This window comes from Corythoichthys intestinalis, chromosome 5 (genome assembly GCF_030265065.1).
Source record: "Corythoichthys intestinalis isolate RoL2023-P3 chromosome 5, ASM3026506v1, whole genome shotgun sequence".
In the NCBI taxonomy this organism is placed as follows: Eukaryota; Metazoa; Chordata; class Actinopteri; order Syngnathiformes; family Syngnathidae; genus Corythoichthys; species Corythoichthys intestinalis.
In genome coordinates this window covers 59,960,094-59,984,168 of record NC_080399.1, presented here as the reverse complement: position 1 = coordinate 59,984,168, position 24,075 = coordinate 59,960,094, and the positions used below count along the sequence as shown (strand labels likewise).

The window sequence follows — 24,075 nt, the reverse complement described above, 5'->3', positions numbered from 1 at the left end:
CCAAATGTGGCCCGTGGTCAAATTTCATCCGGCCCCCAGCCTCTGTGATAAGATCAATAACGTCTGGCTGCACACAGACTTAATAAGTTGGTCAGCAGTACTGCTACCAGCATATGAAGTAGCTTACACACTAAATGCTGCTCATCATTTACACCAGAACTCTAAGCAACATTACCTCGTGTGACCCTTGACTTCTAATTTCCAAAAATGGCAACAATCAACAACAAAAACGAAAAGAAAGTTGACTGCGATGGCCGACGCTTCAAGGATAGGTGGAAATTGGACTATTTCTTCACTAAAATACGCAACAACTGTGTCTGCTTCATTTGCAAAGAGACAGTCGCTGTTTTTAAAGAATTCAATGTGAGGCGATATTACTAAACAAGACATGCTGACATTTACGACAAGATTACAGGGAAGATACGCAGCGAGAATTTGAAGAAACTTTTGAAGCTAGATTAATTTCACAGCAGCAGTATTTCGCAAGAGCCCGAGAGTCGAAAGAGAACGGTAGTTGGAGATTGTTGTAATTATAAATTTAAAAAAAATAATAAAGCAAACATGACACACAGAATGGCTTGCTAAAATTTGCTTAAATATATTGTTCTACGTAAAGGACGGCAGCCAAGGTCGGCCCCCTACATTTTTACCACACCAAATCTGGCACCCTTTGCAAAAAGTTTTGACACCCCTGGTTTAGAGCGTCTGAAAGCACTGGGGCTTCAATGACAGTGATCACGTGATTGTGTGACGTTGGTGATTGAAGTGACACATTTTTTTCTTTCTTTATTTTTTTAAAATTTATTACCAACATGACAAACGTATATGTGTGCTAGATGGCTAACGGTGGAGTCGACGGCGGAAGCAAATGACGGCCATCTTGCGTCGGAGGACTTCTCTGTCGGGCTCTACTGTTGCAGTTTTGGCCGCTAAAATACTCTTTTCTCGCCAAATTCATGACAGGTTAAATATTGTATGGTTTATTACAAACAGTATCAACATGGCTATGACTCAGACTGGATATTGTAAATGAAATATAGCCTACACTCAATTTCAGGTTTAGTTAATTTGGTGCATCGCTGACGTTTCACACAAATATTTGGACAATTGGTTTAACATAAGCAATTAATAGCTATTTCAAAAGGTATGCTTCATCGACTATGTTACAATTATCGAACGCTTCCGACACAAAATGGCCGAAAAGTGACGACACTCAACCGGGTTGGCTTACGGCACACAACAGACATCTAGCTGGTAGAAATATTCAATTGAATTGGCGCTCAGCTGCCCTAAAAACGACGAAGAAGAGGTGGCGGAAATAGAAGGAAGAAGAAAAAGTTCAAGCTGAGGCGCCAACAATGTATGCCAAAACGATTGATTAGCGCTTATTTGCGTTTACGAAGTTTTTATGTGACGAGCTATTTTTTTCCCTGTTGAAAATGAATTGTTAGAAATATACTGCATTCTCCTTTTTCAGAAAAATGAGTGACCTGGAGGGTATTAGTTGTCATATCGATGACAGGATTTCATCCGTCCAACGCATGTTGTATTTATCAATTGCAGGTAAGCTTTTTAAGGCATTTTTGTTATTATTCTCAATGTTATTTTATCATAGCCGACTCCTCTTTTTTTACACATCTAGAAGTACCTCAACAAAAGATGAAAAAACTTGCAGAAGACCTTGATGCACTAGAGAGACTTCTGATGGAGTATGAAAAAAATGTTGACCAACACAAAGCGCAACTTGATCAATTGAAGGTGAAGTGGACTCACTGGAGTTGTACATTTGTTTTGGCTGATGCCACTCTGCTCAGTATGTATTTGTAGGAGTAGGGCTGCAACTAACGATGATTATTTTTAAAAATAAATTATTATTAATAAATTATATCAATTATTTTTAATTAATCAGACGATGAATTAAACAATCTGATAACTGTCACTTTTCAATGACCTTCACAATTCAAGTTTAAATTGTTTTGCGCATATTGTAAGTAACAATGAAGACAAAATGGATGACTATTTCCTTATGAATTTGTAACTTCCCGACTTAAATGTAGTCTACAACTGTACTGTTTTAAGTCCTTAAAACTTGTTAAAATTTTTAACAAAGGTTCTGGGGATTAAACGTAAAAATAATTTATCAGTACACAAATTAGACAAAGTTCCTGTTCATTTAAGTAAAAAAAAGTGCTGCTGATAGACATTTTTTTTCTTGTGGGCAAAGCACTGTTATAAATTGTGTCAATGACTCATTAATTTTCTTTAAAAACAAACAAACAAAATCGAATAAGGAGGAGGCAGACTGTAATGAATCGGCTTCCTTTTGGAAACGGTTTTTCATGAAATCCAAATCAATTTCAAAACACACGCTCTTGTATGAAAATTTGAGGTTTGAATGGCAGTTGGTGTTGAAAGGAGACTAAGCTGTTATATCAATGGGTTTATGTGTGTGGTTTCTGTATCAAAAAGAAATGAGACAACTTTACTATCTAGCAACTGAAGTACTAATATGCTTCCTCAAAACAATACTAATGGACGCTCAAGACACTTATTAGCATAATAGCTAACTAGCTTAGCTCTTTGCTCGGTAGTAACATCTCATCAACAAAGAATACAAACAATACAATTGACTTTATTTACTCACCTCTGACAGAGGCACACCTGATCCAACTAGACAAAATGCAATCTAACTCTTGACACTTCCTAGTATTATTGCTTCAGCAACCCAACTTGAGTGTAGAAGTAAGTGAACGCTCTCTGTCTTGCTCTAATCACTGGCATGCGCACGCAGCCTCACATTACTCAAACACAAACAAGGACCCAAACGGGACTGCTCATAGCTGCCAGCAAAAAAAATCGATTATCATATTCATAATTTTTTAATCTATTTTAATTAGTGCTGTCAAATTTATCGCGTTAATGGGCGGTATTTTATTTTATTTTTTTGATTAATCACGTTGCAATATTTGACACATTTAACGCATGCGCGGAATGACCCGCTCATGCATTGCCTCAGATTACACTGGCGCCATTTTTTTGCCCATTGAGGGCTAAGAGGCAGAGAAAGGCGAGTGGACACAGGCGTTCATTGGACCGCACCGTTTATTGGCATAAGCTTCGGCAACTCCTTCACGACAAACATAAGTATCATTTAGTGAAAGCACAACAAAAATAATATGTCTATCTTTCTAAAAAAATAAAGTTCTCAAAAAGAAAAGTGCTTCAATCTGTATCAATGAGGCCCTATTCTCACACAGTTAAACAACATTGCAAAGAAAACTGGCATTCCCAATCAAAATAGCTATGCAAAATACACATAAAACTTACTCAGACTTTGGTCAAACTCTATTCAAACATTTTGTTTAGCTCAACAAATACACTGGATAGCAATATTTAGTCACAATATACAAACTATCAGCGGTCTCGTACGTTGTGAAGCCAGCACTCAAATGACCGTGAAGTACAAAGGAATGGATGGACCCAGTAAACAGGGAACTACGCCGTCAGTCGAGGGACAAAACACACTCGTTGGCTTGATTTCTAAGTAATTTAAAACTCGCCATTGACACCTTGTGGTGTATTTCAATCACTACCTTACGAAGTTAAAGACGATGTGGAAAAACGGCAGGGAGCCCTTGTGTCGTCCCGCTCGGCGATGTCAACAATTGTGAGCTACTACCGGTAGTTTATTTTTTAATGGAAAATTTTACAACTTTTATTAAAACGAAAACATTAAGTGGGGTTTTAATATAAAATCTCTAAAAATTGTACTAATATTTATCTTTTAAGAACTACAAGTCTTTTTATCTGTCGATCCCTTTAAAAGAATGTTAACAATGTTAATGCGATCTTGTGGATTTATTTTTACAATAAACAAGTACAGTACTTATGTACAGTATGTTGAATATATATATCTGTTTTGTGTCTTTCCATTCCAAAAATAATTTACAGAACAATATGGCATATTTTGGTTTGAATTGCAATCAATTATGATTAATTAATTTTTAAGCTGTGATTAACTTGATTAAAAATTTAAATGGTTTGACAGCCCTAATTTTAATCGATAGTTTTCACACCCTTTCATCTCTAGCAGAAGCAAACATTTTTAAATGGAGAACAAATATTGTCAATGCTTAATGACCACATTTAGTGAGCGGTAGTAAATAAATTTTATTTGAAAGATTCATTTAAAAATTCTATTCTATGATGTTAATTGCATGACACTAGTAAGAAGTTGAGCACTATGTTATTAGTTATATGGCCATAATATTTCAATAGACAAGAAACATGTTTTTGGGAAGTACTTCTAACACTGTTCTCAATTGTAAATCCAAGATTTTCGCCTAGTAAAAGTCGATTCTCAGCACCAGTTAAATTGTTGTTTCGCTTCTGCGTTTGCAACAATGTCCGGTCCCCCAGCAATCAGTCAAATACGAGACATATTCTTCCCACGGGTTCTTGAAAACCTTAAAAAAACGCCTAGACGTTACTGTCCTGTTTTCAAGGTTTGAAAAATGCTTGAATTTTTGGTAAATCCTTGAAAATGCTTGGAAGTGTTAGGCATACGATATTTCTCAGCACCCTGTCTAGAATAGAAATTATTAAATGAAAGAAAAATAAAACATTCGTTTCATTGTACTAAACCACAGCAAATGAAAATCTTTGCATTTAAATACTACTTTATTTGTATACTGTTTGCTTGATTAAACTCCAAACTACTCACGCATGGACTAGAATGCACTGTACTTCTGGGAGCGATAATGTGACGCGAGACATCAATGGAATAATAATTATAATGAATTTTGTTTATAAATGCACTTTACATTAACCCTATACACTCTTAACTTTTTTCTGAAATTAGGGGTTGATTTTTCAAGAAGCATGAATAAACTAAAAAAACAATTCAAACATGCCTTGTCATGAACTTTTTTCCCCAATTTAATTTTTTTTTTTACCAGTTGAAGAATTTCAAATGCTAAATATGGCAAATCACACACATTGCTTAATTGCTGATGAACTATAAATCGCAGTAAGGTTTTGACAACTGATCATAAATAATTAACATCTTGACTTTAATTTGACATATACAGTGGTGTGAAAAATATCTGAACCTTTTGTAATTTCTCAAATTTCTGCATAAAATCACCATCATGTGTGATCTGATCTTCGTCGAAATCACTCAGATGAAAAAACATTGTTTACATTAACTAAAACCACCCAAAAATTGGTAGGTTTTCATATTTTAATGAGGATAGTATGCAAACAATGACAGAAGGGGGGGAAAATAAGTAAGTGAACCATCACATTTAACATTTTGTGGCCCCCAACCCCTTCGGCAGCAGTAACTTCAACCAGATGCTTCATGGAGCTGCAAATCAGTCTGGCAAATCGATCAGGACGAATCTTGTCCCATTCTTCTCTACAAAACTGCTGTAGTTCAGTCAGATTCCTGGGATGTCTGGCATGAATTGCTGTCTCTAGTTCATGCCACAGCATCTTAATGGGGTTCAAGCCTGGACTAAGACTTGGCCACTCCAGAACCTGTATTTAGTTCATCTGAATTCATTCTGAAGTTTATTTACTTCTGTGTTTTGGATCATTGTCTTGTTGCAGCAACCATCCTATTTTAGCTTCAACTGTCTGACAGACGGCCTTAGGTTTTCCTGCAAAACATCCTGATAAACTTTTGAATTCATTCTTCTAGTAATGATTGCAAGTTATCCAGGCCCTGAGGCAGGAAAACAGCCCCAAATTATGATGCTTCACGGTGGCGATAAGGTGTTGATGTTGGAGAGCTGTTCCATTTTTCCTCCACACATGTTGTTGTGTGTTACTCCCAAACAATTCAACTTTGGTTTTATCAGTCCACAAAATATTTTGTCAAAATGTCTTTGGAGTGTCCCATTGCCTTTCATCGAACATTAAACAAGCAACAATGTTTTTTTTAGGCAGTGGTGGCTTCCTCAGGGGAATCCTCTCATGAACACCATTCTTGGCCACAGATTTACATATAGTTGATGTGTGCACAGAGATACTGGACTGTGCCAGTGATTTATGTAAGTCTTTAGCAGACACTCTAGGGTTCTTTTTTTACCTCTCTGAGTATTCTGCGCTGAACTCGTGGCGGACGGCCACTCCTTGGGAGAGAAGCAACAGTGCCAAACTTTCCATTTGTAAACATCTTCTCTGACTCTCGATTGATGATGGTTTTGTATCCTTTCCCAGCTTTATACAGATCAACAATCCTTGATCGCAGGTCATCAGACAGCTCTTTTGATCGAGCCATGATGCACATCAGACAATGCTTGCATTGCAATGCATCAAGACAATCCTTACTGTCTATTTATTTTTTTATTTTTTTTGTAGTGGGCAGGGCAGCTTTAAAACATCAGTGATTGGGCACACACCTGACTTAAATTGTTTGGTAAAAATTGGCTTCAATTGCTCTTTGTCTCCATTGGGAGAGGGTCACTTACTTATTTTTCCCCCTTCTGTCATTGTTTGCATTCTATCCTCATTAAAATATGAAAACCTATAAATGTTTAGGTGGTTTTAGTTAAGCAGTTTTTTCATCTGTGTGATTTTGACAAAGATCAGATCACATTTTATGGTGATTCTATGCAGAAATGTGAGAAATTCCAAAATGTTCAGATACTTTTTCATACCGCTGTATAGTTATTATATAGATATTGAACACTAGCCACGTTTACATGCTGACTTTTATTCATACCGATTCAAATCATTCCGAATGGAAATTTCACATCAGCTGTTTACATGTCACTTCATCTATTCCGATCCAGCGTTTACATGTGTCTGCCTTTATTCCGAAAGGACGTTTGACAACTGCCGTCTGACATGCGCAGATTAATCAAAACAAAGCGTCACGTTGCAAAACATGGAGATCGATCGTCAGATCAGCTGCTGTTTTAACTTTTCGAGTGGAAACAAAACTTCAGAATGATACGCCGTTCATTTAAAAAGTTGTGTGGGTGCGCTGTGTGTGTGCTTGGAAGCCACGTTGCAAGTGACGTTACTTACGTCACAAAGTCACGTCACCACGTCAGTACGGAGCATGCGCAGAAAGAACGCAACCAGACACCATTCCGCTTCCCTGTTCCGCTGATATAATTTTACTTCTAATCGGTTTCGGAAAAGGAATATTCCACCCCTGTGAATCGGAATGAAATTCCATTCGGTTTGGGCCTGTTCATTCCGAATGAGGTGTTTATATGGAACACATTTATTCGGTTTGAACAAATATTCCGATTGTAATTGGAATATTTGGCTCCATGTAAACGTGGCAATTGAGGTTGAGCAACGGTTGAGGCAATAAGGAAGATGTGAATGTTGTCCACTTTTCCGAAGAACGAAAGGAAGTTGTTGCATTGCTCAATTGTGGTTGCTCTATTTGTGGGAGTTTGCGGTTTCAAGAAGTTGAGAAAAGCTGATTTCAGTTGCTGGGACTGTTATTGATGATGTTGGAATTGTAGGTTGCCTGTGCCTCCCATAGAGACATAGAGTAGGCGTTTTGATGGCCCCTGTAGGCATTTTTGTGGACTGGAAATTCGGATGTAATGCACCGCCTTTCAAGGACACGCCCAGCTGCCTTCATTTTCCCAAGCCTGGAGCCTGAGCGGTAGAATGTGACAGTTCAAGACTGTAGTGGGGCATTGGTGTCCAGGATGCTGTTCAGGGAGGTGTTATAGAATGCCACTGATTCAGTGGCTGATGAATGGGTGGAAGAGGAGAGATGGATGACGTCTGAAGTCAGGATTTCTGAATTAATACGTTTTATGCTTCTGAATTAAATTTGATTTAGGGGTTTGGTGTGGGATTAAGGGAATGGGATTACCAAGGTAGTGACCTTGTGGTAGGACACGCCCATTCGTACCTAAATTGCTCACTGGGATAGTGCCAGTGATGACCAGTTCCAGTGTGTGTCCTTTCCTGTGAGTAGGGACATAGACATGTTGTGAAAGGTTAAGGCAGTCAAGCAACTTCAAAAGAAACGTGTCGCAAAGATGAAGTAATTTTCTTTTCCTTCATTTAATGATTTATATTTTTAGATAAAATATTGTGCCCAACACATCCAAGCATTTGCAAGAACTTTACGCAAAATTAATGCATTTTTCAAACCTTGAAAACACGACCGTAAAATCCAAGCATTTACAAGTAATTTCAAGGACCCGTATGAACCCTGCCCTCCTGCCACGGCGAAAGAAAGTTATACAACTTCTTGACAGGTGTTTGCAGTAGGGCTGCAGCTATCGAATATTTTAGTAGTCGATTAATCGATGGACTAGTTAGTTCAAATAATCGAGTAATCGGATAAGGAACATGAAAAATTAAAACACCTGAGCTGAGCCTCAAACGATATAATTTTTTTTTTTTAATGAGGATCTGTGTACAACAAAAGAACAATTGGCTAACTTGGATTGAAAAAGTCTGCTAGCTTAAATGCATAAAATGCTCGTTTTTTTTTTTTTTTTTTTTTTTTTTACAATGCTCTTAACAAGTGGTTCAGACACATATTCCCACAAAAAACTGCTAAATATACCTACAAACTAAATTAAGAATGGATTAAAAAAAACATTCGCTCAAACAAAAACTTAGTTTATGTTGGTCTTAACAGGGAGCAGTTGGATTCAGCCATGTGAAAAGAGGCAGACCAGAGGGCATTGTGTCCACCCTCATCAGTAAAATTAAATGCAAACACTTTTAAAATCAACCATTACAATTCCACTTTAATTAAACGACTACTCGAAGCAACAAAATTTAGTTCGTATATTTTTTTCTAATCGAATACTCGAGTTAATCAATTAATCGTTGCAGCACTAGTTTGCAGTATTATTTTTTTCCCACCAATCTTATATTTGTCTCCTTTAAGCAGATTTTATTGTAATGCAATTTTGCAAGTGTGCATTCTTATTTTTTCAGGCACTTGATGAATTCTTCACAAATAATTTGAAGCGTCTCCAACACCTTAAGAACAACGTACCTGCTCATATGCCATCCACATGCCCACAAAAGTGAGAACATTATTTACTACCCTACAAATCTTTCAACAGAAAACTGCTCATTGTGAGGAGCAAACCAATTATACATCACATAACTGCAAAACGAGAGGCTCCTTTTACTTAGTACAGTGGTACCTCGACATACGATCGCTTCGACACACGATCTTTTCGACATCCGACGTAAAATTTGACTCGCCCCGTAGATTTCATAATATATTGGCGGTGCCGATTAATAGGGGTCCTATCGCATTCAAAGCTGACTGAGTGGAAACACAGACAAAGAGCTTTTTCCGTTGAAAATTCTTGTGATTAAATGCTTAAATCCCTGAATTATTTATAGATATGGATGTAAAACAGTCTCGATTCTTGGTTAAAAGCCCCCCAAAAAACTGGCATTTATTTTACTTAAATATGTCGGATGTTCTGCTAGTCTTTAAGCCACTGTGGCGCCGCCTTATCACCACAAAGCTTTTATGTTGAAAATTCTTGTGAATAAATGCTTAAATCCCTTAATTCTTTATATGGACGTAAAACAGTCTCGATTCTTGGTTAATAGCAAAAAACAGGGCAGTTACTATTTATTTTCCGTAATTATTGTGAATTATGACGCCAATGTTGTAGTGTTGTAGTGGTTAATTTCTCCCATTGATTTTTTTCATAACGTTTAAAAATGCATGCATGGTACGGTGGTACAAAAAATATAATTACCTTGAATCTTCGAACAAATCACTCCTGAGACAATCCTTCCTGTATGTATGAGGTACAGCTTTCATACTTTTTCAACCTAAATTTGGCGTTGGATAGCTGCATGTGTTTGAGAATAACTGTGACCGACTTTGGCCGACTGAAGCGGAGTGTGGGACGGCCCCCTATTTGAAGGCGTGGCGCAGTATCTGGGGAATGTGTCCCGTCAATATCATTATGAAGTCTATGCTCGCAATTGGTTTCTATATCCGCCGCAGTTTGTTTTCCTGCAAGACGGATGCACGATGGAGAACATAGAACATTTGAACATTTGAACTTAACATGGGTTCAAAGAATGTTAGTGCAGGTGGGGGGAAAAAAGGAAAAAGGTTAGACTTGCCATTGAAATGAAGATGGAAATGATAGCAAAATATGTGGAACAAATCAATGGAATTACAATGTATTCTTTTGGAAAAATCCTGCTCGACATACGATCAATTCGACTTACAAACAAGGTCCTGGAACGAACTAACTTCGCATGAAGAGGTACCACTCTATCTGTTCATGGGTGGCGTCATAATCTTACTATAAAACCATTGGTACAAGAAAAATACAGCAATAATGTCCAAGTACAGGTAGTCCCTGGGTTACGATGTACTCGATTTGCGTGAGTTTCACTTTTCACACGGAGTCTCGTTCGCCATTTTGTCTCCATTGTTTTTTTGTTTGTTTTTTTAAAGTTGCATAATCAGTACCTTATTGTATTTCACAATATCTTATTTGTTTAGTAATATGATGTGTTCTGTCCCCACTATTTTTTTTTTTTTTAGCTTTTTACTTCTGACAATTTGTAAATCTGTAACACATATATGTACACTTATGTTCAAAGCGGCACACATTTTAGCAATAAAACACGACACAAAACAATTGGTGGTCAAACATCCATCTAGTTTGATCAATATGTAAATTTAGTAGATTAAATTAGTAAGGGTGTCAACAATAATCGATGCGGCGATGCATCCCGATGCGGGGCAGGGACGATTCGATTCGATGCGGGCAACACGCTGAATCGATTCAGCGCATTTTAAAATATATAAGTACGTTCAAAAATCTTCCCAGCGCAATTCCGGTGATGCAATGGATTTGGTTTCCCTATTTGTATTGTTATTCTCATGTTTACCTGTAGAGAGAGCTACTTTACATTCAAAGCAAGCCCGTAGAGGTTAGATTGGGCCTAAAAAATTCCAGCCCAACCCGACACGGCCCGTTGGTATTGAAGCCCGACCGGCCAGATCAATTAACTATAGATTTGCATGCCCGAGCCGAGTGATGCGGGAAAAAAAAACGCAGCAGCAGCAGCAGCAATTTATTTTCATTTCTTCAAGTTTTCTTACTGTTTAAATAGTCTACATATTTTTATAAGAGTTATAAAAGCCTTTACACAACGAAATAACGCTGGGAAAGTTTAATATTAAAAAAACACGGTTTTGCAGACACACAGAGGAGAAGATTCAAAAGGATCACATTTGCCTTTGTGTGCGGAAATAAAAGTGTCTTTCGTAACGAATTCTCAGTTGGCAGGAAAAAAACGCAAGTTTACTCAATATTTAAATAGTCTACATATTTTTATGAAATTTATAGAAGCATTTACACAACGAAATAACGCTGGGAAAGTTTGATTTAAAAAAAAAAAAAAAAAAAAAAGTTTTACAGACACACAGAGGAGAAGATTCAAAAGGATCACATTTGCCTTTGTGTGCGTAAATAAAAGTGTCTTTCGTAACGAATTCTCAGTTTGCGGGAAAAAAACGCAAGTTTACTCAATATTTAAATAGTCTACATATATTTATGAGAATTATAAAAGCATTCACACAACGAAATAACGGGAGGAAAAGAAGAAAAAGAGGGCTGCGCCACAGCCCTCTGCGCATTTTTTTTTTTTTTCAAATACTTTATTAGTCCGGCGCAGCGGCCCGACCCGACCCACCGAAACGTGAATGCTTAACATTTCGGGTCGGGTCGGGTTCGGGCACAAGATCTAACCTCTGCAGGGGGGACGAGGAACCCAAATCCGCTTCCTTACCGGAGTAACGTCACAGACAAGCGCAGCTGTAATCGAGAGAGCAGAGAGATAGGACATAACATAACAATGGCTGAAACGGAGAAAGAGGGAGCGAGAAATATTATAGATATAAGATTGGCTAGGCCTACATTTTACTTTTGTTCTACATTGCAATTTAGTTGATGTTTTGTTTGCAACTGAACTGATTCCTGGATTGATATTGCGATAAAGATGCTGCTGCACTACAATATTTTCTTTGTCATTTTCTTTAATATTTACTTGAATATTTTTATTGATGGGTCGTTGTGACTAAAATACAGTGACTGTTTTACTGATTTTGCACAGGAGTTCAGATGTTGCACTGTGTGAAAGGCTGCTACTGTGTGTAAAAAAAAAAAAAAAAAAAAAGAGAGAAAGCCCTGGTCTCATTATAAGCACTAATTAAATGCTGTGATCTGATTTTTTTTTTTAAAGATATATATGAAAGTATACTATTTTCATTTGACTTCGACCAGGAGTGACACAAGAGCCAATAAAAAGTTGTTTAATGTCTGTCCGCTTGTGTTGGCTCATGATTCACAAAAAATATGCTTTGCTTTAGAATTTTAATGCATCCCAGACTTTAATGCATCGCAATGCATTGCCGAATCGAACCGAATCGAATCGTGACCCTCTGAATGGAATCGAATCGAATCGTGGCCTTCCGAATCGTAATCGAATCGAATCGTGAGGGCGGTGTCGATGCACACCTCTATAAATTAGCCTAATTTGCCCAACAAAAGTCCGCTAGCTCAAATGCTACAAATGCTAACTTATTTACAATTCACATAGCAAATCGCTCACACATAACTCTACGAACCGTAGCTCTAAACTTAATTACAAATGCATACACAAACATAGATTTGCTGAAACAACTTACAGCCTTATGTGGGCTAAAACAGAACACAGCCGTCCTAAAATTTATCCATGTCAGACAAGTTTGTTCCTCAGTCATACAAGGTGACAGTCCAGTCAGACCCAATGCTGCCACCAGAGAGCAGTGTATCCTCAATCATTAAACAAAATACAATACGTTTGGATTTTTTGGATAGTTATTTTGAGATTTAGGTGTACTTAAAGGGTTATTTCTGACGGAAATTCAGCTTCCGTCGCCAGCGTAAGAACGGAACTCATTCGTAACCCGGGGACTACCTGTTATGTGTTTTTGAAATGACCGATCTTTGTCTTATTTTGGAGAACATGAAACCAGTCTCTGGCAACTTTGGAGAAAGGCCAAAACATGCAAACTTTTAAATTTTAAATTCTGTGAAAAGAGAATAATCTGATGGTTTGTAGGGTGTTTCTTAAGAAGAGACACATTCAATTGTATGATACAATCTTGTTATCACGCTTTGTTCTGAACCGCAAAGAATCTTCAACCAATGATTTGTTTAGAAATGTGTTGGTTTTTTTTTACTGGCTGAAGCCATTTTACCTGACCTAGGAGTCATGATCAAAACGAAAAAAAAATTGATTACGCTACGCTTTCCTTCCAGTGAAATACATCTTGAACCGCCTCTGGAACCAGTAAGCAACAAGAGCCAAGCAGCAGGTGTGGAGTCCACCCAGCAGGAAATTGTTAAAACTGACCTCAAGAAATGTGTCAAGGAGATTCTGCCTATCACAGTGGGCGAGTTTGAAAATATCCCTCCGTAAGTATTATTTTAATTTAGTCATCCAGTTACTTCCAGGTTTCCTTTTCTGTTTTGTGTTTCCGCCACCCACCACAGTATACGTAGTATAATTCATCCCGTGTCCAGTCCCGTGTGCGTCTATAAGAGGTCAATTGACAAACCCTCTTGTACTGTTTAGCCTTTATTGTTGTTGTTAACAGTTAGCACCGAGCACTAAGCTAATTAGCCAGTTCGCTAACGTGTATTTCCATGTCCATTTGTGCGTTGTTTGTTGTTGAACAAAAGTTACTCCAAAAACCAGACGTGGGTAGTAACGCGTTACATGTACTCCGTTACATTTACAGTGCCTTGCAAAAGTATTCGGCCCCCTTGAATCTTGCGACCTTTCGCCACATTTCAGGCATCAAACATAAAGATATGAAATTTAATTTTTTTGTCAAGAATCAACAACAAGTGGGACACAATCGTGAAGTGGAACAACATTTATTGGATAATTTAAACTTTTTTAACAAATAAAAAAACTGAAAAGTGGGGCGTGCAATATTATTCGGTCCCTTTACTTTCAGTGCAGCAAACTCACTCCAGAAGTTCAGTGATGATCTCTGAATGATCCAGTGTTGTCCTAAATGACCGATGGTGATAAATAGAATCCACCTGTGTGTAATCAAGTCTCCGTATAAATGCACCTGCTGTGTGATAGTCTCAGGGTTCTGTTTAAAGTGCAGAGAGCATTATAAAAACCAAGGAACACACCAGGCAGGTCCGAGATACTGTTGTTGAGAAGTTTAAAGCCGGATTTGGATACAAAAAGATTTCCCAAGCTTTAAACATATCAAGGAGCACTGTGCAAGCCATCATATTGAAATGGAAGGAGCATCAGACCACTGCAAATCTACCAAGACCCGGCCGTCCTTCCAAACTTTCTTCTCAAACAAGGAGAAAACTGATCAGAGATGCAGCCAAGAGGCCCATGATCACTCTGGATGAACTGCAGAGATCTACAGCTGAGGTGGGAGAGTCTGTCCATAGGACAACAATCAGTCGTACACTGCACAAATCTGGCCTTTATGGAAGAGTGGCAAGAACAAAGCCATTTCTCAAAGATATCCATAAAAAGTCTCGTTTAAAGTTTGCCACAAGCCACCTGGGAGAGACACCAAACATGTGTAAGAAGGTGCTCTGGTCAGATGAAACCAAAATTGAACTTTTTGGCCACAATGCAAAACGAAATGTTTGGAGTAAAAGCAACACAGCTCATCACCCTGAACACACCATCCCCACTGTCAAACATGGTGGTGGCAGCATCATGGTTAGGCCTGCTTTTCTTCAGCAGGGACAGGGAAGATGGTTAAAATTGACGGGAAGATGGATGCAGCCAAATACAGGAACATTCTGGAAGAAAACCTGTTGGTATTTGCACAAGACCTGAGACTGGGACGGAGATTTATCTTCCAACAGGACAATGATCCAAAACAAAGCCAAATCTACAATGGAATGGTTCAAAAATAAACGTATCCAGGTGTTCGAATGGCCAAGTCAAAGTCCAGACCTGAATCCAATCGAGAATCTGTGGAAAGAGCTGAAGACTGCTGTTCACAAACACTCTCCATCCAACCTCACTGAGCTCGAGCTGTTTTGCAAGGAAGAATGGGCAAGAATGTCAGTCTCTCGATGTGCAAAACTGATAGAAACATACCCCAAGCGACTTGCAGCTGTAATTGGAGCAAAAGGTGGCGCTACAAAGTATTAACGCAAGGGGGCCGAATAGTATTGCACGCCCCACTTTTCAGTTTTTTATTTGTTAAAAAAGTTTAAATTATCCAATAAATTTTGTTCCACTTCACGATTGTGTCCCACTTGTTGCTAATTCTTGACAAAAAATTAAAATTTTATATCTTTATGTTTGAAGCCTGAAATGTGGCGAAAGGTTGCAAGGTTCAAGGGGGCCGAATACTTTTGCAAGGCACTGTACTTGAGTAACTTTTTGAGAAAAATGTACTTCTAAGAGTAGTTTTACTCAGCTATACTTTTTACTTTTACTAGATTTCTGAAGAAAAAACCCTACCCTTACTCCACTACTTTGGGCTACACAAGAGTCGTTACATTTTGGCTCTTTATTCTACTTAATAGATTCTCTATTATTTTTTGCCAGCGATGCCAAGTAGCTGTTGTAGTAGCAGCAAGTAGCTCTACCAATTTCACCAATGAGACGTCGTAACAATAATCACATGATTCCATGATACCAATCAGACGCAAGCTTGTCGTTCCATCTTCATGCCAGCCCCTTAAATCATGTGGTCTTTAAAGTGCATATGACAGGATACAAAAAGTCTCAAATAGCTTTATTATGTAAATTAGAATCATTGTGAGACGATTCTACTATTTACAACAATTTGGCAAAGCGCAGATGACAAGAAATTAGTCTTTTAATATGCTGTTTAGCCACGCCTGTCATTATAGCGCTCTAGCATCCCCAGCTGGAGGATGAGGGAGGCATGAAAATCTCTCACCTTTCGGCAAAATTCGCTGTTTTGAAGTCAGAAAGGGTGACCTACGTGAATTGCGTAGATCCGAGGAGAAAATCTTTATTGGGGGGGGTCGGGAGATTTTATTTAATCATTATTATTATTGTTATCATGTGATTAACTTAGTACGTAAACTGAGCAGTTCAGAAATCAGTCCTTTAAAAAAGTGACACTTGGACAGTCAGCAAATCCTTCTCGATGCTTCGCTGACGAGAACCAATCATCGGCCCAAACTGCGTTCCATACACACTTGCCTTTATTTGGTGAGTAATGGTTTCAATCGTTTTCATATTTTGCGATATAATAAAGTTACTGCCATTCGTTGCAGCTTGCGTTGAACACTGCCAGAGCTAACCAAATCTCCCGTGAAAAAATAGCTCCCGTTAAATTGGCGTCAAGCTTGTGTATTTAGCGGTAATATAAACGAAGAAATGCACTGTTGAGTCAAATTAAGCGTCATGCTCTCGGATGGAAGGGGGTGCCTCGCATCGCTCACGTCGTCCGCCTGAGACACGTTATTTTCGGCTGGGACTTGGGCTGACGGCCAGTGTCGGCACAACACTGGCCCGACGAGTGGTGGGAATGATTCTTCTTAAAGCTTTTCAGAAATACAGTGATCCCTCGTTTTTCACGGTTAATGGGGACCATAACCCGCCGCAATAAGTAAAAACCGCGAAGTAGCGCCCTCCCCTCCTCAATTTTTTTGTGCGTGTTCAATGTATTTATTCAGATTTTACATTGGGGAAAAACGATACATATATAAGACATGTTTTTTCACTTTTTTCCCCCCAAAGTATGTTTGTTTCAATCAAGAAAAATAGTTTTCAAATGCTTTTTTTTTTTTTTTGTCTCAAATTTATTTTTGCAATCAAAAACTTTTTTGGGATTAAAATATACATTTTGATTGAAGCAGCTTTGTTTTTGATTGAAGCAACTTTTTTTTTTTGGATTGAATAATAAAGACACAAATCCACCTCCATAGTTATTGAGAGAGAAAGAATTTAAGAAAGCTTTAAAAATAAAAGCCACCGGGGAGTCTGATTTTTAAAATTTTTTTTTTGTAGATTTATATTTCATTATATAGATATGCCTTGTAAGGAAAGGAGATTGAGGGTTAAAAAAAGTTGGATGAAGCTGCTAAAGGCAGTGGATACCTCATCAGCTGGGTGAATAGCACACTTGGTAAGAATAAGTTTACAAGGATAGTCGGGTATTAAATACAATTATAAACACAATTACAATGTCATTTTTCTGTAAGATGTTATGCCATTGCTTTATTAATTATTAGGTGCTAGAGTTGTTAAGTATGGATAATAATGAAATAATAGTTTTGAGAAAACTGTGCTGTTGGTGGCTCAGTGACCATCTGATGTGGTTTGTTCTCAGATGAACTAGTTGAGGAAACAAGTTTTGATGCAGAGGTTGAAGGAAGAAAAGAGGCAGACTGACTGAGTCACAGCCAGAAAGTGTTGATGACAGTGTTGATTTCTATTCACTGCTGCCCCCTCCCAATTAAAGTATGTCACAGTTGCAGCCAATTATAATCTAAAGCTGGTTAAAATTGAAGTTATATTGTTTTAAGGTGTATTAAGTACTTGCTCATGTGCCCCTTTTGATCTACGAGCACCCGCCCCTCCACCGGTCTCTGCATGGCCCTGCTGAAATACAGTGTGGGTCGACAGAGCTCAATATTTTGTTGGGTTGTACAGTGTACCGGGAAATATTTGCTCCACACCCTTCTCACCTTTATACCCCAGACCCATTTTCATGCCTGATGACGTCGACAGGGTCACAATTTCAGCTGATTTAGAATTCAGCCCATTGAGAGGAAAGATTCAGAACGAGGAAAATACGACACATAGCAGCAAAATGTTATCATTATTTGAAGTAACTTAATAAGCATACATGTTCAACACTAATATTGCGTAAATGAATGCTTAACGACACGGCGTAGACGTAAACCGTGAGAGAACGGTGTGCAGTTGTTGTGTGCAGCTAACATGGCAGGATGTGTCTGAAGACAACTTTTCTACATGTCCAATCATGATCAAACTTAAGTAAATATTCCTTTATTGTAAGACAGTTTGTAGTGTTAACTTTTTAATCACTGTATTCGCGACCATTTTTAACACAAAGTTGCAATTTCTGATGGGGTGCAAAATTTGACAGAACACTGGGCACACGAAGAGGGCATAAGCAGAGTATAGTGCTCTCCTGGCAGGCAAGTGAAGAGGACCGAGCGGGGTGTGCGACAAGCCGCTGGTCGGCAGCCGAGTGGCATTCTCGGTGGACAAGGAGCATTGTCAGCCACAAAATGCAAACCACTTCCGTATTAAAATATGTGCCAGTGCCATGATCCAAGTATTTGACATAATACAAAACACGATGTTTACTCACTTCCTCGTAAGTCCAATGGTCCCACAGTTGTTGGACTTGTTTTGGCCATTCTAGGGGTGGGGGTTTTTGAAACCCAAAAAGGCTCACACGCCTCTACCTGGTGCAGCAACCAAACCCTGCAGCACATTTGGTTGGTGTGATGTGAAAAATAAACAAATTAATCCGCAAATAATCAGCTGAATCTGGAGTCCATCTGCATGCTGTAAAGCAATGCTGTACTGTGAGATGCTGACCTGGGTGACGTCGCATTCCTCCTCAAAACAGGAAGTTATTAATTTTCATGGCGCGGGATTAAAAAAATTGAATAAATAAAACAATCGCTTACACAAACATCCAAGCGGTCCATTTCATTCAGGAGCATAAAATTCCACGTGAAATATGAAATAAACATCCTTTTTTTTGTCATAGGCACTTTAAAGCACCGAAAAAAATGAAGTATTTGATATAGAGCGCTGCCCTCAACTTGACTCGAAAGTGCAGATTTCAACCTCTTCCCCAGTTTTTTTAGGCACCGATTGACCACAGAAAACCGGAGATATGATCCTTTTGATTTCAAAATGGCAATTACGAAGGAACTCTTCAAACTAGGAACTATTTTCACCACCAGAGGGCACTCATGCTCTTTGGACGAATAATGCCTCATACTGTATATGTAATTTGTTTTTCTTTGGAATTCAATGATTCTTTGGCTTTAATATAGTTATGTAATTTGTTATTGTACAGTATCATTATAACAACAGTTCATATAGATAACTTAGAGCTCAGAGAAATAATACCATTGTTTAAAAAAAAAAAATCCAGCAAAAATACATGTATAAGCAGTTACTATACTCACGATGCTACTCATTACTGGACTATTCTTTTCAACAAATACTATTTTACTTGTAGTTCAGTACATTTTTGGACGACTTCTTTGACTTTTACTTGAGTAGTGTTATTTTAAAGTAACGCTACTCTTACTTGAGTAAAATTTTTGACTAACTCTGATTCAAACTCAAATGACAATATTTCTTGTTTCGTTTTACTTGGTCGATTGACTTCAAGTAAAAAGGAAAGTTAACCACAACTTCCGCACTTTCAAACGAGACCAACCATTGGCACAGTGGTGACGTATTTACAACGTAATGAGGTTTCGAAGAAGACGTGCGCCCAGGAGGCGTTGGCGCGTCTCACGACTTTTCAGGGTTAAGTACTACATGCCAGCTGCACTGGTGACCAAGAAAACACTTTGGTCACACTGCTTCGCAGGAGGCAAGCTGGCTTTTTCATTCAGGAGCATAAAATGCCACATGTAATATAAAATAAACATGCTTAGTCGTTATGAAAAACAATGCAAGGTCACCTTTAATAATTTTTGCTATTGCAACTTCAGGAATACAACCTTTCCTATTTATGATGACGAAACTCTCGGCCACAAATTCTTATGAACCTCTCTTCTGCCTTCTTCAGGTACATGAAAGGTCGGGTGTCATACCATCAAATTAACAGTGCCGTGGAGAACATTAATGCAGCTGTTGTAGCCAAGTATAAAATTGTCCACCAGCCAGTGAAAACTCGCAGCAACCGAGCACGCAACCTGTACCAGCGCTTCAAGGATCAGGAGACAAAAGAAACCAAAGGTATGAGAGGAAATAAAATCCAAGGCTTCTTTATTCTTATTCATTTCAAGATATGGTACAACCCAAGTTTTGTCCTTATCGATGTGCGCATGTGCACAGCAAACCACCCTGGGCTTAGTTGTCCATTCAATTGGCTGACGTGATCAGTATGGCTCTGATTGGTTGTAATGCACATGTTTTCTGCAACAATTATTTCCTTATTATTTCAGGTCTCCAGACTGTTCCTAAATGGGGGCATTTCACCCCAAAAATATGACATAATGCCTGTATTTTTTTTTTAAATCTACTTGCGCTTTGCAGATTTAATAAAAAAAAAAATCATATATACTTAAATTTTTTGTGGCAAATTTCTACCCAACACTTAAGCCTAATTGTTGCCGTCAATGGGCAAACAAGTTGCTAAAGCAGCATTGCATTTTTAAGTAACATAGTAAAAATGAGTGGAAATTAAAATATTGACAGGATTCCTCCAGCTCAGGAAAGTCCATTTCAACACTTATTAATGTTGTTTCAGACCCACTTGACAACAAACCAAAATTGTGGGCGGCGGCAGGCACAACAGGATGTCTAGGAGTGTGATCTAGTCGTTGATAAAAGTTACACCCAACCAATCGTAGGACATCCTACAAGCGGAGCCACGTAAATATACACTGCTGGCCAAAAGTATTGGCCCCCCTATAATTCTGTCAGAAAACGCTCAATTTCTCCCAGAAAATGATTGCAATTACAAATGCTTTGGTAGTAATATCTTCATTTATTTTGCTTGCAATGAAAAAACACACACAAAAAATCATAAATATTTTACACAAAACTCCAAAAATGGGCCAGACAAAAGTATTTGCACCCTCAGCCTAATACTTGGTAGCACAACCTTTAGACAAAATACCTGCGAACAACCTCTTCCGGTATCCATCATTGAGATTCTTACAATGCACTGCTGGAATTTTTGACCATTCGTCTTTGGCCAACTGCTCCAGGTCTCTGAGATTTGAAGGGTGCCTTCTCCAAACTGCCATTTTCAGATCTCTCCGCAGGTGTTCTATGGGGTTCAGGTCTGGACTCATTGCCGGCCACTTTAGAAGTCTCCAGTGTTTTCTCTCAAACCATTGTCTAGTGCTTTTTGATGTGTGTTTTGGGTCATTGTCCTCCTGGAAGGTCCATGACTCCTGAGGGGGACCCAGTTTTCTCACACTGGGCTACATTATGCTGCAAAATTTGTTGGAAATTTTCAGACTTCCTAATGCCATGCACATAGTCAAGCAGTTCAGTGCCAAAGGTAGCAAAGCAACCCCAAAACATCAGGGAACCTCCACCATGTTTGACTGTGGGGACCGTGTTCTTTTCTTTGAAGGCCTTGTTTTTTTCCCCTGTAAACTCTATGTTGATGCCTTTTCCCAAAAAGCTCTACATTTGTCTCATCTGACCAGAGAACATTTTTCCAAAGCGTTTTTGGCTTCCATTAGGTTAAGTTTTGGCAAACTCCAACCTGGCTTTTGTATGTGTCTGGGTCAGAAGTGGGGTCTTCCTGGGTATTCTACCATAGAGTCAATTTCATTCAGACACCGACGGATAGTACGGGCTGACACTGTTGTACCCTTGGACTGCAGTACAGCTTGAACTTATTTGGATGTTAGGCGAGGTTCTTTATCCACCATCTGCACAATCTTTCCTTTTAATCTCTTGTCAATTTTTTCTTTTCCGTCCACATCTAGGGAGGTTAGCCACAGTGTCATGGGCTTTACACATATTGATGACACTGCGCACGGTAGACACAGGAACATTCAGGTCTTTGGAGATGGACTTGTAGCCTTGAGATTGCCCATGCTCCCTCACAAGTTTGCTTCCCAAGTCCTCAGACAGTTCTTCGGTCCTCTTTCTTTTCTCCATGCTCAATGTGGTTCACACAAGGACAGAGGTTGAGTAAACTTTAATCCGTTTTAACTGGCTGCACATGTGATTAGTTATTGTCACCACCTGCAATGTGCCAAAGGTAAGTAACAGGTACTGTTAATCACACAAATTAGAGAAGCATCACATGATTTTTCAAAGGGTGCCAATACTTTTGTCCGGCCCATTTTTGGAGTTTAGTGTAAAATGATAATGATTTAATTTTTTTCCCCATTCTCCTTTGTGTTTTTTCATTGCAAGCAAAATAAATGAAGGTATTGCTACCAAAGCATTTGTAATTGCAGTCATTTTCTGGGAGAAATTGAGCATTATCTGACAGAATTGCAGGGGTGCCAATACTTTTGGCCAGCCCTGTATTAACCCGAATAAATCAACAAATAAGACACACTGTACTATAAACCACACAGGATTCAAAATGAAGGGAAAAAGTAGCGGCTTATAGTCTGAAAATTATGGCATTTACTTTACAGGGTCTCCCACTGCGGTGGTGTCTGCATTGGCTGGCTGGCTGCCATTGACATCCACTTCCTTTTGGCTGGATTGGGTGTCTGGTGCGGTCAGTGGTGCTGGGATCGGGGCATACTTTTACTTACACCACTGAGTTAAAATTGAGGTGTTGCATTTGGATGTGAGAAAATGAGGGAAAATAAAAATTAGGAACTGGAGGTCAGGGTTACTGGTGTTTTGTCAATATTTATTTTGCACATAAAAAAACAACAACACAATTTTGGATGAAAATCAGTTTTTCATGTATGCCTTGTTACAGTAACTTTAATGCATGGGTAAAACCCGCTGTTTTATTGTGTTATAAGTATAACTGCCAAAAGCCGTTTTCTATGTATTTAAATGGTTTTAGGAGGTTTGACCCAGAAAAATAAAAACTGTTTTCAAAGCCCATGTATTATACCGTAATTTTCGCACTATAAGGCGCACGTGACTATAAGCTGCTACCCACCAAATTTGACACGAAAATGACATTTGTTCATAGATAAGCTGCACTAGACTATAAGCTGCAGCTGTCCTCTTTGTATGATGGGATATTTACACCAAGAGATATTAGCCGGTAGCACTTTATCGGACATCATACAACTGTCATTAGAGCAAATGAACCGCCATCAAAAAGCTTCATTTGACCATCAGTGCTCCCTTGGGGGAGACAGTCAACCTCTGCTGCCACCTGCTATCAACACTGTTGTTGTCCAACATGCCTCCTAGCATGTATTGCACACTACTGATGTAAAAATCAAAATTTATGTTCTGTGCAAGTATTTCTTCAGTTACTACTCCATTTGTTTCATTAATTGCTAGCTTTGGTGTGTGCTAACACTTTCTTTGACAGTGACGCCATAAGACTGTCATTTGACCATCCTAATTATGACATGACACTGTCATGAGCATTAACGAATGCTGATAAATTACGTCATTTAGGATTATCCGGCAGATGATCTCTTTTGAATGAATGTAAAAGATCTGAGCTTGACATAAATGGCGTTAGTGACATAATTTGCCGGATGACACTTAAAAACTGTCACATAGTGTTACCTATTACCCCAAATAAATCAAATAAGCCACATTGGACTGTGGACTGTAAGCCGCAAGATTCAAAATGAAGGAAAAAAGTAGCGGCTCGTGGTCTGAAAATTACAGTACCTTCTTAACCCAAGCTAAAATTGATTTCATCTTATGAAACTTCTTCTCACAAAGTGTTCACAAGCTGGACCAATATCTGTTATTATTGTATTATTGCATATGGTATCCATTTCATCAAGACAACTAATTTGGCTAAAGTTGCCTAACGGCAATCACAAATTCATGATACAGGATTACAGAGGGACCTAAAAAAAAATGAGGCCTATCCAAATTTGGGGCTTGTATTTTTTTCAGGTCAGCCTGTGATACCAAAACCACTGTAAATGAGAGCTAATCACAGTTATCTCTTGTTTCAGGTCAGTATTTTGTGGTGGAGGAAGATTTGCGTCAATTCACTCAAATGAGGGTGGACAAGCGACTTCAGGGAATTCTGAACATGTTGCGACACTGCCAGCGCCTGCGGGAGTTGCGAGGAGGCGGCCTTACTCGTTACGTCTTACTATAAATTAATAATGCTCGGTGTAAGTGCGCTTTCTTGGCAGTATTTTGGGTTTGTGTTTAAAAGTTCTATGAAATGGTAGCTATGTCAAAAAAATAAAT

The 24,075-nt window shown here is 38.6% G+C and overlaps 1 protein-coding gene across 3 annotated transcripts; it reads left to right on the top strand.

The window, feature by feature from the left end:
• Positions 1-1,277: 1,277 nt before the first annotated feature.
• On the top strand, positions 1,278-24,075 carry ska1 (spindle and kinetochore associated complex subunit 1). Of its 3 annotated transcripts, none has more exons than XM_057837016.1 (7): positions 1,278-1,360; positions 1,478-1,563; positions 1,643-1,758; positions 8,938-9,029; positions 13,299-13,454; positions 19,808-19,977; positions 23,832-24,075. In XM_057837016.1, the coding sequence occupies exons 2-7, from the start codon at positions 1,482-1,484 to the stop codon at positions 23,978-23,980; spliced, it is 765 nt and encodes a 254-aa protein (XP_057692999.1). In that variant the 5' UTR covers positions 1,278-1,360; positions 1,478-1,481; the 3' UTR covers positions 23,981-24,075. The 3 variants fall into 3 exon arrangements, with proteins under 3 accessions (XP_057692999.1, XP_057693001.1, XP_057693000.1); XM_057837018.1 differs by lacking the exon at positions 23,832-24,075 and adding an exon at positions 22,356-22,503; XM_057837017.1 differs by lacking the exon at positions 1,278-1,360 and having other exon boundaries at positions 1,373-1,563.